General features: G+C 46.2%; 1 protein-coding gene across 1 annotated transcript; it reads right to left on the reverse strand.

Annotated features, from left to right (window-relative positions):
• Positions 1 to 4,057: 4,057 nt before the first annotated feature.
• DACT2 (dishevelled binding antagonist of beta catenin 2) lies at positions 4,058 to 18,426 on the reverse strand. Its single transcript, XM_075146341.1, has 4 exons — positions 18,187 to 18,426; positions 12,091 to 12,223; positions 10,347 to 10,634; positions 4,058 to 6,638 (listed from the first exon to the last, which is right to left on the reverse strand). The coding sequence occupies exons 1-4, from the start codon at positions 18,424 to 18,426 to the stop codon at positions 4,840 to 4,842; spliced, it is 2,460 nt and encodes an 819-aa protein (XP_075002442.1). The 3' UTR covers positions 4,058 to 4,839.
• Between the last annotated feature and the right edge of the window lie 1,277 nt (positions 18,427 to 19,703).

Consider the following 19,703-nt stretch of genomic DNA (forward strand, 5'->3'; position numbering starts at 1 on the left):
GAATCCCAGGTCTCCTTCACATCCATATCAGATATGGGAGACTCTGCCTAAATGCTGTATTGGTGTCATTGTATGTTTGTATTCCTCACAGGCAAGTTTCAGACATAGGACTCCTTGTTTTCCAGATTAACATATGTTCTTTCCTTTACACGGTCATTCAAGCTGCTCGTCTCAGGGCAGCTTCCTGGGGCGCGCGTTCAGCGAGGAGGGCTGAGTTCATGGTTAGGGAGCAATAGGTGTTACAGCTCTCTGCAGGAGCCAAAGGGTTTGCTGTGGGGTGGAGGGCAGAGGGGCTGCTGCAGTTAAAAGCTGAGCTACTCTTTTCCACTGAGCACGGCTGGGGTGATCCCTTCAGCCCCAGGATGGTTGAGGGGGGGGCTCAAAAAGGGGGCTTGAAAATGAAAGCTGCTGCTATTGCTTCAGAGTAGCAATTGGGCAGTCCTTCCCTGCCATGCTGTTGTCTTGTTCGCTGTCAGAGACAGCGGTCACAGATGCTTTGATTTGCTGCATGCTTCCTTTGAGCAATCTTTCCCTAATTGGGGGTTTTGCACTTGGTAGTCTGGGAGGATTCTGGGCTGGGGCGCTCCCTGGCCCTGTAGCTCAGGAGTGACGGCCTGTGGCTTTGGGTGCAGGTGGCCTCTGACTCTTTCAAGTGCAGCATCCAAATCTCAGCACTGCCACGTGAGCAGCGGTGGGGTTGGGTTAGAGTCCTTGCAACGATAAAGAAGCTAGCAAAGGCTGCTGGCGCTGGAAATGCCAGAGCCCTCTGGTGCCTGCCTGCCTCGTCCTGTGGGCAGCGACTCGCTTCCCAAAGAGCCGCTGCCATCGCCTGCCTGTCAGCTGCTCCTGGAGCACCTCTCGCCTTCAGCTCTCACCCCTTCAGAGCTTTGGACCAGGATGGATAAGCAAATACGAAACAGACTGCAGCACAGCCTTAAAATGTCCACTGGACTCAAGTTCACCAGCATGAGAATCACTCGGAGCTGGTTTTGAGACTTGCCGCATGATAATTGCCTTTCTTTTGACCAGTGCCCTGCCTGACCAGAAGTCACTTCAAACGAAGGTCTGGTCTGAAGGATGGTGAATCCAACAAAACGTCAGTTCTCTGATTCTATTCCACGGTTTGGGTACTTGATGTGGACTTGAAAATCTAAGATTGTGCCAAGGCCAAGGCGGCTGGTAATTATCCAGTTCCAAAATTATTAGAGCAATAAAAGGATTAATGAAGTTTTTAAAATCATTAATTCTGATCTATTCTGCAAATTGCTCTTAAAGCTTCCTTAATTCCCTTTCTATTCTCTCTTTTTTTTGCTTTCTTTTCTTTCCTTTGTGGTTTAGGAGCGATTTGCTCCTACACCAAAGTGTAAATGTCTGCCTTTGACAGAAGGAAACTGCTGATCTGGTGCATAGATTTCAGCAGTGGATGATTTTGATTCACTAGAGCTTCGAGCAATGATGACAGATGTTAGCTCCTGCAACAGAGACGCTGCATAAAGCTGTTCTGAAACAGCCGTCAGATCTATACACTTGCTAATCAAGTCACAGTGAAAGTGCTAAACTTCTCACTCCTGAAGTGTATCAGGTTTGGTGCTAGACTTCTAACTGAATCACCGACTGACATTTCTTGCATTCTCTTAGGCCTTTATAGTACAAGACGCTGCGAGGTAAAAAGATTTTGTGGATTCCTTCTGGAAGGGAAAATGGACAGTGAATATTGCTATTTTGTATTGCCATGACCACGAGTAAAGCTGAGCATCCCTGATTCTCACTATGAGGCTTCATATGGAGCTGAAAGCTGTTTTTATGATGTTTAGTATGTACATATAAAAGAACAGTGCATCAAAGTATTTCTTGATATTTGTTGATTTTAAGCATGTTTCAGATCTGTTTAGGAGGCAGATGTTCCTGAGTGCTGTCAGCAGGGCTAGCCCATAGTCTCCAATGGACAGAGCACTGACAGGTGTCACACTCGTACCCAGTTGTTATCAAAATTCTCAGTGTACATGCCAACAAAACGTACCAATTTTTACCAGTGTACTGAACTACAATCATATTTTTGATGCCAGTATAGCTGGAGCATTGGCCACCCAAGTCTCCTGCACTTTGCACTGTCCTACTTCTTCCCTCCAGAGCTCTGGTCCCAATGCAGTTTCTGCTCCAGCAGAGGAAAGCAGTGTTTCTGAAGGGCAGTGACAGGGAGAAGGTCCAATGTCCTGGAGTAAGGAGGGGTGGCACCACCCGCTCTGCCCTCCCCAGAAAGTCACAGCTCGATAGCATCACTGCACATACAAGGGTGATACCTCAACCCTTAGCAGCAGGTTCTCCGCATTGCTGGGGTTCTCCAGCACCACAGGTTTCCCCTGGATCAAATGTGGGCACATAATCATTTTTCTGTCAAATTAGTCAAGGCATAGGATGATGATGTTTATGCCAGCTTTCTGCTTTTATGTTGGCTTTACGCTGGCTCTGGGAGGAAGACGTTATCTGACCTGGCAGAAAGTGTGAGCTGTAGAGGCAGTGATACCTCATCTGGCATAAAACCTGTCAGTACAAAATTAAGTCATCATTTTTCTTTATTTGAATTGGCAGTGTGAGTTCATTCTGGATCAGCACTTTCATCATGTGTCTGGCAACATTTCTGACGGAGTATTAACAGCCCTAAAGCGGGATTTGTTGTGGGACCACAAACTTACTGTTTGAGCTTACTCTGATAAAAAGGCAGGGAGCTACTGGGTGGCGGTTTTTACCAGGTTTCAGAACGCTCCTACCCAGAGCAATTTTCTAGTTAGGAACAATTTCCTCCCCCACGAAAAAACCACTCTCAAAATTCCCATCTAACCAATAAACCCCACCCCAATACAGAAAATCCATGGATTAAGGGTTCATATGTAACTTTTGACACACTCCCCCAAACCAAACCTTTTGTGTACACGGGAAAAAGAATCCTTTTGTGGTGTAGAAAGTCAACATGGCATAAATCACTATTTTGTTTGTTCTGCTGCTAGACATGCTGAACAAGAAACCACCACCAGACCTGTGAAATTCTCCCATTAATCCTGCAGGAGTGATTATGTCCAATACTCTTGGGACCGTGAAAAAATGCTTAAACATATTCCACTGACTAAAATGTAAACTTTTCCTAGTTGCAGTAAGAATGGTGTTATGCACTAGCTCGACTACTTGAATTAAATGACTTATTACAAACTTTTACTTTTCTCTACCTCATTTTCAAAAAATGATTTGAAAATAGAGTGGTTTAAAAACATAACATAGCTTCCAAAGAATAGAAGGCACTGGCTAAAAGTTTAGTCTTTCAATGCTTCTGTTTGCTAATGAATCCTTGGAGTAAACAAGCTCTCTTTTCTACACAGTTTCTGCAAAGCACTTGCCTTTTGTTTCAGACCCAGTACACTCGGCTGAATGAGGTAATGCCTACATCTCCCAGGCCAGGAATGTATTCAGATTGGGCACTGAAACAGGGTAGGAGGATAAAACCTGCTCTTTGGTAAACACAGGGTGAACTTCAGCTCAGCTTCCAGATTGCTGTGCTCAGAGGAAAGAATTAGGACTGCTTGTCTGAACACAAAAAAATCACTTCATCAGTTTAGCAACTGATTTAAAGCTTCACACAGGTGCCCTCAAATACATTCAAAACACATTATGTATACATAAATTCGTGTTTTAAATTAAGAGTGTCTTGTGACAAAACTGCATCAATTTAATTGAGTCAGTTAAACACTACTCTGTCCTAAATACAAATTGTGTTTTTAAATTCACTCATTTAGAAGCAGGTGCTGAAGCAGGTTTCCTGAGGTAGAGGCTGAAAGGACCCTGGTTCAGCCTGGACTGAGCTACAGCAACCCTCTGAAAAATAAAAAAGAACCCCTCTGCACAGCGATCGTGAAAACACAGATCTGTTTCACGAAAGAAAACTCCTCTGCATTCCTGATGTGATGTTAGAGATCAGAATAATTTTCTTTAGACATCAAAGTAGACAAGCACAATTTTCGGAAGTACCTTAAATAGTATTTATTGAGTTTGCAATTTCAGGGGCAAAGCCATAATTTCAGTCCCAGCTATTCACACACTGTGGCACTGAGCCCTCATGTTCTTTCACCCATTCAACAAATGAACAATAACATGGAACATCATAAAGAGGGGGTTTGGGAAAAAAACCCTATAGTCTCTGTTTTGAAAACAGGAAACAAACTGAAATCTTGTTCTCGTTCACAGATACATTTGCCTTCTTGATGAAACATAGTATGTTTTTACAGAAGAACAGACTCGTCCTCCTCATGTTTGGGAGAAGGTATGGGATGGTGATCTGAAAGAAAGTAAAACTATGGAGAGCGCTGAGAGCTTTTCCATACGAGCACAGTGACAGCTGGATGGTCAATGCAGGCTTCAGACTGCAAAGAATTCCTCACAAGAGGGAGGGATGCTACGAAATATCCAGCTGGGAAGAGCCCCTCTTCTTGGGAAGCCTTTTTGTCTGGGACTGATTCTGTGGGTGCATATGGTCAACAAACCATCAAGAGCCTACCTGTAAAATCTTATGGCAGAGGTTGTTTTCATTTTCAGCATGGTGACCCTTCTGCATAGTAAAAAAAGGCATCACACAATATACACAGATCCATATTTACAGAATAAATGGCAAAAGAGGAAATTAGATACAGTGACATTTATGTCCAGGCATTAACAAACAAGATCCCTTGTGTTGATTCAGGGGTTATTCACAGTTCGTTTAAGCAAGTCCTTTTCTCTGCACGTGGGTTCTCTTGTTTCGCAAGTGAGAGCCAGCGGGGTGTCTCACTGTAAGAAACAGATGCTTGCTCTCCCTTAAACCATGGTCATGACCTTCAGAGAGGCAGGTTGGAACCTCCTAATCTTCTTCTTTAGTGCCTTTGAAGCTTTGATGCGACAGATTTTGGGCACTGGGGGAAGAGGCTTGGAAGAGGCCTGGACAGTCCCCGATTGCCTGACCGAACCTTCAGGCCAAATCAGCTCACTTTCATCCCCCTCGTCGTAGTCAAGGGCAAGGCTGCTACTGTTACTGCTGCCACCCGAGTCGCTTTCACTGGACTCGCTGTCCCCGAAACGGTTCGTCGTGAAATCGCTGACCTCCCCTTCGCTGGTCTCTGCGATGGTGGAGTGAAAGAGGGAAGCGCACTCTGCAGAGTACTCGGAGTGGTCTGACTCGCTTTTGGCATAAGCTCCGTGGCGCTGGCTCTTGGAGCGAGCCCTCATGCTGACGGTGCGCAGGACGCCAGCTCTCCTTGCTGGCTGCCTTGGCGCTCCCAGGCTGAAGCTACTAGAGAGGCTGGTCAGGTGGGCCTTGGCGGAGATCTCCACTGTGGACTGCCACTTGCGCTGCTTCTTCTTGTTGGCTGTGTCTAGGCAAGCTGCTTCGAGGGAATACAGAGCATTGGCAGAGGCTCTGTAGAGCTCTGGCCTGGATGGCACGCTGGGGAGCCTGACCTGCACGGGCAACAGGCTAGACTCCGAGCACGACCTGCCGGTCACGTCACCAGAATACGAAGGTCTCCGCACCAGGCTCTTCGCTCCGTGTGGTCTTTCGGGCTGATTCCACTCAGCGGGCAGCCTGGCAGCCCCATGGGACCCTCTCGCCTTCTCCATGCAAAAGGCTTGCTTGCCAGGCCGTAGTACCTTTTCACTGTTCCTCCTCTTTATCTTCACTGCCTTTGTTTTGGAGCTGGCAAACTTGACCCGGACTTGGTGGGATTCTGCAGGGACGAACTGAGCATGAACGAAGTCACTGCGTGCCACTCGCTCGTGACACCCGGCGTTCGCCAATTTGGCGTTGCCACACCTTTTGAGGGGCGGCTTTCTGGGCGGGATGGCTTTAGCCTTCCAGCTGCCTGGGCTGGAGTCCTCCTGGCACAGCTGCGAGCAGGGTGAACTGCGCTCCACGCTGCTGTCCGTCGCCTCTGCCAGAGGAGAGCCCCTGGCTGCTGACTTGGCAGGGAAACAACTATTCACAGCTGACGGCTCTGCGTCAGGCCGAGCGGATGGCTGTTCTTCAGTCACACAGTGCATGGTCTCCTGCTGCTTGGCACATTCCCCCTCCGGCACCTCTCTCTGCAGCTTCCCTTCAGCTTTGTTACTTTCCAGAGAACTCGCTTGTTTTTCCAGCTGGCTACTGCTGCTGTTAATTTTCACTCCACCGGCGCTGGGGGTTATAATGAGCCTCTGGTGCATTGTGGCTGGCTGGCTCTTTGTTGAAACCCACTCACTGGCATCAGCCCGATTGTTCCCTTTGCATCTCGTCAGCTGCAGTAATTTATTGATGTAACCCCCTGGCTTGGCCTCAGTGGTTGGGCTAGTCCTAATCAAGCTGGGACCTGTCGCACTAGGTGTGGGTTTGCTGGGAGGAGCCTGGGGGTCTGCTTCTGGGGATGTCCCCACCAGGGAGAAAAGGGGACTTTGCAAAGCCACCGCATGAAGGGGGCTTGGGTAAGGATACACATCAATGCCATTCTTGCAGACCAAGTCGTTCTGGAATTTGGGGTCCACGCTGAGCAAGTGCTTGTCTCCAGCATGGCACAGAGGCAACATGGATTTGGGATCTGTCTCTTTCTGAAATCTAGTGTCTGCTGGAATGAGTCTTTCCAAGTCACCTACACAGTGGATGAAAATAAATAACCTAATTAAATCACAGACAATTACATTCAATCTGGCTTATGCTAAAAGTGCTATTTCAGAGGGATGTGCTAGCTTTTACTAAAATCAGTAGCATGAATGAAGAAAATAGTTTCAGTCCTCCAAGACCACTGATTTACTTCAAGGCTTTTATTCACCTGAGCATAACGGAGATTAGAATGCCTTTTAATGCCAATAATAAAACCCATGCCTTTGCAGGAAATTTAAACTGTGCTACTTGGATGAAAGTAAATCTGTGCACATACAAAAATGTTCTAGAATGTCACAGACTAACAGGAACCCAACCAACTAAACAAAAACAAGGGATTATTTTTATTTCTTAGCAGAGATAAAAAGTGAATCCAACAACCAGAAAGCCTGAAGCTGAATGTCATGTAAAATTATCCAAGACAACAGATACAGTTTTTGAACACTTTCCCCCCAGGACAGGATAAAGACTTCCTCTGGATATATGACAATAACTCAGAAATTCCTGAAATTTCCAGCATGCAGAGTCAATGTTTTTTTTTTTTTAAAGTGGATAAATTTGAATTCCAGCTTTTCCTCCAATCCTTTTATATCACGTGTCTTGGAAAAATCTGTAGTACTCAACCAGCTGCTTTAAGAGGACTTAAGCAGACACTAGGTTATAGTGTTTCTTAACCTCTTAAATGCTGGAAGCTGTAGTTGTTTATTCTTTTGCATTTTGCTTTAGTAAGGCATTAGTAAACAGAAGCACTCAACGCACATGGGACAGCCATTAAGACTCGTGTGTCCCATAGGCCAGACAGTGACGTGGTTCTACTTTTCCTTAACTCCAAATCCTAACCTCCTAACTGGATCTCTCGTTTCATTTGATAACAACATTACCAGTCTCATGCCTTTCTGAAGTAACTAACTTCTTAGAGTATTCAATTCCAGACAGAAATATTCAGGGGTTTTATTAAAAGGCAGAAAATCAGGAATGCCATAATTCTATGTCTGGGGTTTTTAAAAGTCAACCTTAAGGATGTAGAAGAATGGACTAAAGAACCGTTACTTTGACAGAGAAAAAAATCTAAGGGTAACTACATCTAAGGCAGATGGGAGGCTCAGTCTCTGAAGATGGCATTTATGGCCACCAATTCAGATCTCTTAAATTTTGGAGCACTGTCAAGGTTGCTGTAAGTTACACTTGACTGCTGCACCTTCCTCTCAGGAGCATCTCCCGTGCGCTGAGAGGACAGGCTGTGTTCTTGTGTGAAGCAAGACTGTTCCATCCAGACAAGTCATCCGATAGAGTGCTATGGTGCTGTGTTACCTCTGGTACCAAGAGTACTGGAACCACCTGCAGTTAGCTTGGATTTCTCTGCACAGCAGTGCAGACTTCAGTGCCAACAAATCCTCAGCTAACTGATTTCCTGGCTGCTTTATGCTACCAGCAAACCCAACCATCAAATCCAACCACATATTTCACTTACAGTGACTATTTCTGTCCTGTGCCAGGAAGCTTTTGAAAGACTTCAAAATTTGGCGTTGTCTGCAGTGTCCTACCTAAGGCACTTACAGACCTGCTACAGCAAAGGTTAGGATGATGATTTCTCAAACAACATATTTTTATAATGAAAATTCATTAGTAAATTGTTGGCAGTGCGTAGTGGTGCTCTCTTGTGCAAACAAACCAGGAAGGTGTCAAAAGAATGCTGCGCTTGTGGTGTCTCAGCAAGCTTTCCGCTTGCCATTGAAAGAAAAGGCAATCGGTTTGTACCTGCAGGTTTGTACCTGTGGTACGGTATACATAAGGATTATCATACTCATTTTACAACAGATTGAGAAAACAAGCACTAAGTCTGGAAGTGTCTCTCCTTAGATTTCTGTAAAAGTAGAGGAAAAGGAGAAATTTCTTCCCCTCTCCAAATGATGCTTTTCTGAAATAACATCTTGCCTCACTTTCTGCAATGTGGTCAACTTTGCGAGAATTGTTTCAAGACTACACCCACTACTACCCCACTACTTACGTTTCTCACACTGAAGGAAGTAAGAGCCAGGAAGAAGGGAGGTGGTGGTGGAAAAAGGAAGGAGGGCTGAAGGAGGTCTGTAGCCTCACTCCTGCACCCCTATTTAACATCAGCTATCCCTTTTTCTGCTAGTCTATCTCCACACCCAAAAAACCATAAAGCCCCTGGGGTCTTTAGCAAAATGTTGCAAGGCAGGAAAGTTTCTCATAGAACAAGAAGTCTGTAATCCGAACATGGAAGCCATGGATCTTCAAGCTCAGCTCCATCCCCAGCCTCTGAGAAGCCTTGAGAAGACTTTGCTTTTATGCTATAATTTACCACCACCGCTTCAGGTGTGTCTGCACAGATAGGTACAGAACAGGTGGTCTTTGCTTCTGCTCCAAGCAAGCCAGAGGTGAGCTAGCTCAGGTCAAGAAGCTGTGGGAATGACTCCAGAGGGACATGGTACTTGAAATGATGTTCCCAATGGCTTCCCTGTTTCTGTAATGGAACTGTCACACATCTGGCTGGGTCACCATATGAACTGCACTAACACAAGGTTGCTCTGAGGCCATGGAAGGACCCAGAATAAGAAGTGATATGATGTCACTTCACAGATGGGTAAACAAGAGATTTGGAATATTAATGGACTTGTCCATTTTGTCTAAAGGTATGATGCAAATTCATGGTTGATCCACTATTAGGCTCATGACTGTTCCTCGATAGTCAATTAACCTTTGGTGTCTTATCCCTAACTGTACATAATAAATTATGAAAAGGAGTATTGTTTGAGTCCACATGAATTTGAATAAATAGGGTAAGAATCATAGAATCATAGAATCATTAAGGTTGGAAAAGACCTTTAAGATCATCGAGTCCAACTGTCAACCCAACACCACCATGCCCACTACACCATGTCCCTAAGCACCTCATCTACACGTCTTTTAAATACTTCCAGGGATGGTGACTCCACCACTTCCCTGGGCAGCCTGTTCCAAGGCCTGACCACTCTTTCAGTAAAGAAATTTCTCCTAATGTCCCATCTAAACCTCCCTTGGTGCAACTTGAGGCCATTTCCTCTCATCCTATCACTTGTTACTTGGGAGAAGAGACCAACACCCACCTCGCTACAACCTCCCTTCAGGTATTTGTAGAGCACGATGAGGTCTCCCCTCAGCCTCCTCTTCTCCAGGCTAAACAGTCCCAGTTCCCTCAGCTGCTCCTCATAAGACTTATATATATATGGATTATCATACTCATTTTACAACAGATTGAGAAAACAAGCACTAAGTCTAGAAGTGTCTCTCCTCTTTCTCAGTAAAATGCATCACCTCTAATTCTGAATTCTCCTTGTATTTTTCATATGTCCCTGTACCTTCACAGAAGGTGTTTCAAATACTGCAATTTTTCTGATTTCACAAGCAGGTAAATTAAAAAAAAAAATCTCAATATTCATTACAATTTTATCTCATGCACTTAAATATCTTCCCATTTCTAAATGCATATGTCCTCGTATTTGTTATTGTTTAAAAGTATCTGAGTATGGAGACAAGTGAAAGTTGGACAGTAAACGGTTTGGCTCTGTGGTTTCAATTAATTCTCACTTTGTGTATTGAAAATGAGTGCTATATATTTATTACACATTTGTATATTAAGTCCTAAAAGTAATAACCTTCTCTTGAATGAGCATCCAGTTCTGCAGTCGATTACCTGTGGAAACTGGCCTCGGTCGGGACCTGGCAGGAGTCCCAGAAATGTCTGTGCTAGCTGTAATCCGACATCCATCACTGACATAGGTTCCCTGCTGTTGGAAGCTGGTGGTGTGCACGGTAGTTTCATCTGCAGACTTGGGTCGGTAATCAAACACACTGAGCCTTGCTTTAGGGTGTTGAGAGCCGGGCAAGAGACTGGTGTGGGAGGAGGAGATGGACTCACTGTACACAGAGGTACAAGAATTGGAGAGTGAGCAAGAACCACCGTCGCTCAGGTCATAGAAGCCTGCAGAGTTAAAATAAATAGGAAGATATTTCTTATTTACAGTAACTAAACATGCTCTGTAGAAGGAAAGTGCAGAGAATAAAATAAATCTTCATTTGCTATGTGCCACAGGCCTAAATTTATGATCATTTATTTGGGTAACTTTAGCAGAGGTAAATTCTCTAATTCAACCACCTTTTATTGGGCTTCTGCATATTTACTTAGGCCCGGAGCCAGCTTGGCACGCACATGCATGCTTAGTTCTGAAGATGGGATGGGGTGAAGCGCAGCACCATCACGCCCAGTTCTTCACTGGAGAAAATCTTTGGGGACTATTATGCAACTGGTGTAAAATAGGGCTGTCTTACGCTGTTGTAACTTGTGCTAGGTGCACACAAGCACAGCTTGGATGGGAAAATAGAGTAAAACCAGCCTGCGATCAGAGCTGCCAAGTCTATGATAGCTGGAATGTCTAAGGGCAGAGAATGGAGGCTATCTTCCCTCTTCAGGTCTTGCAATCATTGCCAATTAATTACGGAAGTATTAAAAAAGGCTCTGTATAAATTCAAGATAGGAATTTTTATTATTCCTCTCTATTTAAAGCAAACAGAAAAGGAAGCTGTTTCCTTTTGAACTGTATGTATGTGCCTAAGCGCACAACTCCTGAACTTAAACCCTCAACAGAAATTTGCACTTTTTATACCCACTCTAAGTACCAGGCTGCAAATCCGTATGCTGTAAAATAAAAAATTCTTTCCTTGTCTCACTGAAGACTTAAGGCTTTTCAAAATTCTGTTTAAAAAGAAGTATTCCCATTGTCCCAGACTAGATAACAGAAACCGGTTTTAACAGACATCCTAGCTATAAAAGTCTGCAGTACAGCGTGCTCTGTGAATCAGACCAGAAACCTGAAACTCAATCTCTTTCTGTCCATGAGAGCTTTAGCCAGCAAACTGTTGGGGTGTTTTTTTCCCAGTCTTTTAATACAGCTGTTTGTTTTTTAAATAAATGATCAAACATTCATTTGGCCAGAGCACTGCAGTGGTAGTGATCTTCAAAGCCTTAGTGAGGTTCAGGACCCTTCTTGGATTGAAGCAGAGCATTGACATGGATGTTGGTCTTCTTCACTTCTACTAAGTACTCTAGCCACTTAGCCAATGGTCATTCTGCACTGGACAAGGTAATTAATTAATAAATCTGTCTCCTCCTCCTTCCATTTGTGGCTAAAATGTCCATTTTAAAATAAAAAAAAAAATCCAGAAAAAATACTGCTTGAGTGAATAAGCACTTTCCAGGAACTTTGCAGGAAAATTCCCACCAGCTCTGTGAGTGTGCTCTGTGCCAGATGACTACTCTCTACCTCAGCCATGGGGCACTGTTTCTGCCCAAACAATACAGACAATTTTGCTCAGCAGTTGACACCCTTCAGTTCTCCTAGCACCACACCCCTGGGAATAAATGACCAAGTGCACATTACCTGAGCTGGGCCGGCTGTCACTATCCAAGTATTCACTGGAGGTCTTACTGACGTCCAATTTCAGCTCACTTATTCGCTGGTCGAGCTGATCCAGGTGGCTTTTCAAGCCGACATCCTGTCTCCTCAAACGAGACTAATTCACAAGTCGAGGGAAGAAGGAGGAAATGAAGAATAATCACAGTTAGAATCTCAGTGGCAATGCGTGAATTCAGGCCATCTGTGCCGGACAGATTCTGCTCTCATGAAGTGTTTTGCTTAGCTAGGGACTGTTGCAGTTGGCTCTCTGTAAGGAGACCGACATAATGGACAAGTACAAAACATTCTGTTTCTCAGTATATATTGTCTTCTGCCCAGCTGAACAAGTTCTCAAAACTTTTCATATCGAATATACTTATTTTAACCTTTGGGTTTTTTGTTACACCTGTGGCAGGAACTGTATCTCTAGAGAGGATGGTAATGTTTTAACTAATTAAGATATTAACATATGCACTGCGTTTTGCCATACACTGCCTCTGAGCAGAGAATGAGATAAACGTTATGGATTGTCTGCACGAACTCTAAGATGCCACCTGATGAAAGGAAACCACTGCCTGTAAAGGTATGTTATTGCCACACAAAGTAAAGGCAGCATACTCATTTCTGTAAAACCCTTGGCTGCGATGACTTGTCTTCATAGTTGAAAGGGTACATTGCGCTAATTGTGACATCTGTTTTGCTGAAAGTTTTCCTTGCATGTCTCGTGGCTAGATATTTCCACACATTTTATGCAAGAGAAGGTGGCATTTGAATACTGCTGTGAAAATGACTGTATTTAAAATAAACAGTGTCTCAAGCTTGTGAACAAGCCTTCAGAAGCCAGCAACAAGGTCCTTTGCCTTCTGCAATCACTGACCAGGCTGATCTGAGGTAACAGCTCCCGCAGTTACGCTGTCAGCTTGGCGAGGCAGATGGCCAGGCGTTAGGTACCAGCCAAAGAACCACAGTTGGTTTCTGTCACAAACTTCTCACACGGCACTAGGCAAATTATCTAGGCCCAGTCGCTATTTAGGCAGCTTCTAATTATATCACACCTCACCATCCATCCAACAGTACTTTACAGAAAAGTGGTCTCTTGGAGTTGCGTGTAAAGTTGTGCTCATAGCCCTTGAGGGGCTGGGTTTCCACTCAGTAATGGTGAGAAAAACATGACTAAGATTCTTCTTTATGTGTATATTTCAGATTTAAAAATACACGTGGCAGTTCTAGCAGCATTTCCAACCCCAAATATGAAAAAAATGTAATCTATGTCCCTTGAACTAATTAAAGTATCTGCAAAATGAAATGACATGCAGAAAATCAAAATCAGTACGTACATATTTTCAACTCCACTTTCCTCGTGTTTGGATTATTTAGCTTTTAATATTTGCATTTTTACATTTCTCCATAACTATAAACACTAAAAGCAAGGAAAGATAAGATCCTAAGGTAATAGGTAAATGATTAGAAACTGGGATTCAAGGAAAAGAGAAAGAAGACAGATGTCCTGAGTCTCACAAGACAACTGTTATGGCTGGTGATGCTGCTGAGAAGAATAAAAAGGTATCTCTAGAATGCTTTTATGGAGAACTGGAAGAACATATAAGACATAAGAAATAAAGCCCCTTTTTGTTAGTGTCACACATCTAGAAAGGTTTAAGCTCAAGAGGCTCATTACTGCTTCCTAGGAAAACCCGTGGTGGTTCTCCCTCTTCCTGTTTCATATGAACAAAAAGGAAGGGAAGAACTGGATAATAAAGGAGATTTGCTAGCCCATCTGAATGATGAATGCGTGATCTCCTCAGTACCTCTTTACTTCCTTTATGATGAAAAAGCAAAAACATGCCATGCCTCCTTCAATCCCACCTACTCAGGAAATCCCAAAGTTTTGTTTTCACGGCTGGAATTAATTGCTTAATGATTAATGTTTTGCCAGCCAATCCCTCAGTCTGTGGTTTCTGATTAATGACAGAGAGGCCACAAGGCTCTCAGGTATTCAAAGATTATTTATTATACCTCCAGGTTCTGTCTGCGCTTTCACAGCATTTTAACCAACACACATGATTTACATCATCGTTTTTAACCCTTTTATGGTGTCTCACACCATTGGGTTTTCATGTTTCCAGCAGACTTCGTAGCTTTGATCTTTCAGTTAACTCTTTCTGCACTCCCAAGACGAGACGCATTCCTCAAACCATTTGGATAAGGATGACTTTTCCGGTGTGTTTGCTTGAGGTTGTTATTGCTCTAAGAGCCACGCTAAGCAGCACCCAGAACAATAAACCCTAAACACACTCTTTCTCAATTCACAACATGAATTTTACATGAGACAAAACCTTGCAGGTGAAACCATCTGTTTGCTTCGGGCAATGCAGCTGTGAAGACTTCTGTACACTGCACAATGCAGGACCAGACTTTCCAAATCAACTTGTACTATCGATGGCCTGCAGTTTTTGGGAGCCAAATCTGGGATATCGTCATACCACTCATTCTTCAGAAGGAAGAACACTCTCTGAAAAGCAGGTTCCTTTAAATCAACACAAACTGGCACCCCAAATCAAGGCACCAAGAACCACTGGTCATACTTGACTATTCTTCTCAACTATTAATCTCTGCAGTTAAAGGGGGGGTTGACATCTATTGGTTTAGATTAGCACCTGATAATTTTATTAATCTAACTGTATTTTGGAATGGACAAAAGATAGCATCAATCTTATCTAGTTTTGCACATCTAAAATCTATTCACTCTTGAGTCTTTTTGTAACTGACGGTGCAAAGCAGCCAGTTTCAGAAGAAAATTAATCTCACCTATCCCAGGCCCTTGTTACAGAGTGAGGTGAATTCCTTCTGGAAGCACCTCTTTCTCTCAGTTGACAAAAACTTAAAGTTAGTTTAATACATTAAAAAAAAAATCCCTGGCTGAAAACATGTTTTCTTCTATTTAAAACTATCTAAAGTGGAAAAAAAATCTGTGCCAAATGCAGGGTACCAGATGTTTTTTTTTTTCCCTCTTCAACATAATGTGTCCCTTCTCACATTTTTATAACATCACAAGCCACCTGAAAGCTTGCAAAACAAAATCATAGGATTCAAATCAAATCAACCGATTTTTGTAAACATGTTCTCTGAGGCAACAGCGGAGAAAATACTGGATGCTGCAGCCTTAGACATCCACCTACTTTGACAGTGAACGTGTCACAGATTCCTTTCTTTTACCAGCCTGAATATGCATCTCTTCTTTTTCCTCTATGTCACCATGACAGTTTGGCCAAGAGACTAGTTTAGCACCCTTGGGATCACTGACAGTAGATGGCGTTGCTTACTCTGCTTCTCTTCTGCTACAGAGAGCTGATCCTGCCTGCACCGTAGTAAGTTGCAGCTGCCAGAAGAGCCCCTGGCCACCAACAAGAGCCACTGGCTGGGGCAAAAAAAGGACATGACTGCTGGGGGCCGCAGAAAGCCTGCAGCCTTGCTGCCTACAGCAGACTGCTGGAAAGGCCAGCTGCTGGCTGTTGCTGGTACCTGTTCTTGGGGAAGAGATTGGGATGCTGGAGTGAGATCCACACGTGGTCCCTACGGCATTTGATGGCTCTGCTCCACCCATTCCCGCTAGTGACACTTGGCTCCTTAGGAGTACTGCCTCTGCTCTTCTGTTTCTCACCTTACCATTATAGGAGAAGCCTGGCTTGACTCTTTATCTGCCTTGTTTCCATTGCTGAGATGCCTTGAGCCAGCACCAGCTGATACAGCTTTCCCATTTTATGTTGCAAGGACCAAACTTTTTATGAATTAAACCATGACCACGCTAAAGCCCAGGGCTACAGCCCTACTTGAAACTTGGATCAAGATACACTGCAAGGCAAAGCTACATTTACATTGTTAATGAGTTTCTCAATCTGAAAGCTTATAGAGCAGCGATCACATACTCTATCGTCCATGGGCCAAGAACAACAACGATGAAGACGTAACACTCCCCGAGCAATGCTGTGCTTTGCATTTTCTGTTCTTTTTAGTTTTAACTTAATTTCCTGTGATCATGAAGAGAATTTTCAAGGGTTTTGAGTACAATACACCACTCATGAGTCACCAAGAAAGTTTTCAGCCTGTGGTCGCCTAGTTCCTAGGATCCGTTGACTACTTCTAACTGGACTGTGAAAAGTCTGTTTTCAGTTGGGGTTACTTTGCTATTAAGCAGCTTTGAGTATGCACCTCTACTCAAATATATGTCTGCAACTCGCAGGGGAAAAAGCCAATAAAGGTACCAGGTACGCCAGTCTGAAAAGCTTCCAGCAGCCACGGGTCAAATCGTAGCTTTGCATCACTACTTTAAGCATTCGCACAACTGCATTTTTGCTGAAGAACCTGCCCCTGGATTTATGTAGTTCTGAGTCATTCCTCAAGCTTTATGAACACTTCCCTCCCAGGCACCCCCAGAAGACACATTTCCCATAATTGCACTGGCACCTACTGGCGAAATCCATCCCTCTCCGGCAGTGTGCTGAGTTACTCTCATCCTCCCGACTCCTGAATTTCTAAGGGCAGCAATTAAAGGCCATTTTTTTCTTCCATTTTAATGGCTGGTTTCTCCCACGTCCTTGGAAAGCCTTGTAAGTAAAGTCCTGACAAGCTAATCTTCTGCTTTCATATTTTATTTGAAAAATATATAAACAAATGAGTAATTAAAGCACAACAGCTGTCACGAAAAAAGAACAGTCACTATGATCAGAGGTCATTGGGCGTTTCTGTTAACCCAGTGGCCCCAGACAGGCAATAAATGCCTTCAATTCTTTCGTTTAGTTAAAAAAAAAAAAAGAAATAAAGTAGAACCATTAGTTAAAATTATCAATGACAGGTAATCAAGTGGCTGGCAGTCCACTTGTCCTGCATTTTTTACTTTAATCAAGATACGCCCGCTGCTGTGTTCTCACATGAGGTGGCTAGGTTTCCCTGAAGGTTAAAGCCAATTTTATTCCGAGATGCTGCTTGATAAAGCTGCCTACGGGGAGCGAATAACCATGCTATTTTCGCACCTGATTGATAACTGACAGCCAAACCTTGCACCAGTACAGGGAGGGAAAGGGCTCTGAATTAAGTCCGAGTTTACTGAAGTGTGTAATTGCCCATACTAGAGATTAAAGCCCTTTACCCTTTGATTGTTGTCTCACCTATGAAACTCGTTTCAGTCGCAATTCAGAACTTTTTTTTTTCCTTCACAAAAAACCCCGTGCAAGCGGCCGGTGTAACGCTTCAAACACAAGGCCTGGCATTCAGTTATTCTTCTCTTTTGATCACGCAATCCGTGCCAAGAACAAAGTACTCCTGGCCCACGAACCCCTTCCTGGCGGATTGACTCCTACCGGCACGCAGCTGCGCGGGCGCACATAGGGGAACGCACATAGGGGAACGCACGCACATAGGGGAACGCACGCACATAGGGGAACGCACGCACATAGGGGAACGCACACGCGCCCGTACCAAACCCCTGAGCGCTCAGTCTATTTATGCGTATCTCACTCTGTCTGTCTTTTGATCTCCTATTCAAACGGCCTCTGCAATTAGGAAGCTGAGCGCTGACAAGGGCGATACATGTATTACTGAAGTTAATCATCTCCTACTCCTCGGCTCCGATGAATGAGCAATGCCGGGTAACGGCCTCTCCTCCCGGCACGGAGCCCTCTACCAACACGACGCATTTCGGGTCGATGAACCCGCGCTCAGGTGAGCCCCGCCTGAGGAAAAGAAGCGACCGTTACCACGGCTGTGACGGCGACGGGCGCGGTCGCCGCAGCTCGCCCCCAGCGACCACCCCCCAGGGCCCCGCCGCTCGCACCCGCCCGCGGGGGGAACGGCCGCCGGCGGAGCGGGAGGAGCGGCAGAGGCCCGCGGCTGCAGCGCCCTGCCTGCTCTCGGCCCCGAAACGGCGCCGGCGGCTCCCGATGAGGAGCCGGGCGTCAGGCAGCCCGGTGCGGCGCGGCCCGGCGGCGCTCCCCTCCGCCCGCCCTCAGCACCGCGGCCCCACAGGACCCCCGGAGGCGGGAAACGGGCCCCGGGGGCAGCGCGGCGCCCCGTCCCGTCCCTTACCAGCTGCTCCTTCAGGGCGGTGAGGGTGGCCTCCAGCCGGTGCTCCTTGCTGTGGGCGGACAGGGGCTGCTCTCCTCCGCCCGCCGCCGGCCGCTGCGGCATGGCCAGGGCGGCCCGCACCAGCTCCCGCTGCTTCTCCCGCAGCACCTGGAGCTCCTGGAGGCCGGCCAGGGCCGCCTGCAGCCTCTCGCCCACCCGGCCGCGATCCCAGCCGCCCGCCCGCGGGGCGCCCAGCAGCATCGTCAACGCTGGGCCGCGACCCCGGCCATGGCAGTGGGGCGGCGGGGAGGCGGCGGGGCTGCTCCCGCCCCGGGCCGTGCCTGCGGCCAGGGCCGCCCGCCCCGCTCCGCGGCTGGCACCGGAGCGAGTGAAGTGGGGCCGCGGCGGCTGCTGCGGTTTTGGAGGAGAGGTGGGGACGGGGGAGGGAGAGAGGGAGGGAGGGAAGGGAAGAGGGCTGCGGCTCCGGGCAGCGCCGGGGCCACCTCTCGGGGTGGATACGCGCGGAGAGGAGCCAGTGCCGGTGCGCTCCCTCCGCCCCGCGCGGGGGCGGCTCCTGCCTGCCCCTGCCCCTGCCCTGGGGGCAGCCCTCGCCTCGTCCCCCGCCCCGGTGGCGGGGAAGGACGGGGTGCCCGCCCACCCCCGGGAGAGACAGCGGGCCGACGAGGCAGCAGGTAACGCCGCGGCGAGAGCGCCCGCCCGGCCGGGAGCGAGCTCCGGGATGCTGCGGAGACAGGACCCGAGCCCGTCGTCGTGCTGCAGCCGCGTGCGAACGAAAATAATGCGAGGATGTGGTGCGGTGAGCGCTCGCAGGTATAACATTTCCCTCACAAAAATGTGAGGCTTGTAACTTCCCCTCGTTTCAGGCACAGGCACAGCGCTGGCACTCCACGTCTTGCTCTCCAGCCCAACTGGGATCTAATCGCAGAAGTTCGTTTTCTCGTACTGAATTGTTGATTGTCACTTTGGAAGCAAGACAGAGACCTGTTTTGTGAGGTCAACGTGTGGCTCAGTCCCCCAGAAAGTAATTTGCTTTAAATGGGACTTGAAAACACAGTTGGTCATGGAAATACAAGGTCATGGTGCTGTTGCTACCAAGAAATGCCTGTGTTTAAAGCTCCCAAGACAGACAGCTGCAGCTTCTTAGGAGGTGGTTGGTTAGCAGGCAGCAAAGCCGGTATGTGTAGTCTGTAGTGATGCAGAGGGCGAGAAGAAGCCCTGATACCAAGTGTCTGGTGAACACACTGGGGACCATGCTACAGGACACTAGTTTTCTGCTGCCTACACTGAAATAGGAACCATTTGGATCCCACAGATCCTTAGATCACTGTGTGCCACACTCTAGAGGTTGAAATAATTTCAGGAAGGATGTATGATTCTCCATGAAGCAGTGAGCACACATACAACCCATCTGTCTGTGATTATCTTCTGTGGCATATCTTTAAAAGCTAGCACACTTTAATTTGAATGCCACTTGACTTTGTGCTGGGATACATGAGTTGGGTGAGCGGGAATCAGTT

Source organism: Calonectris borealis, chromosome 3 (genome assembly GCF_964195595.1).
Source record: "Calonectris borealis chromosome 3, bCalBor7.hap1.2, whole genome shotgun sequence".
Lineage (NCBI taxonomy): Eukaryota > Metazoa > Chordata > Aves > Procellariiformes > Procellariidae > Calonectris > Calonectris borealis.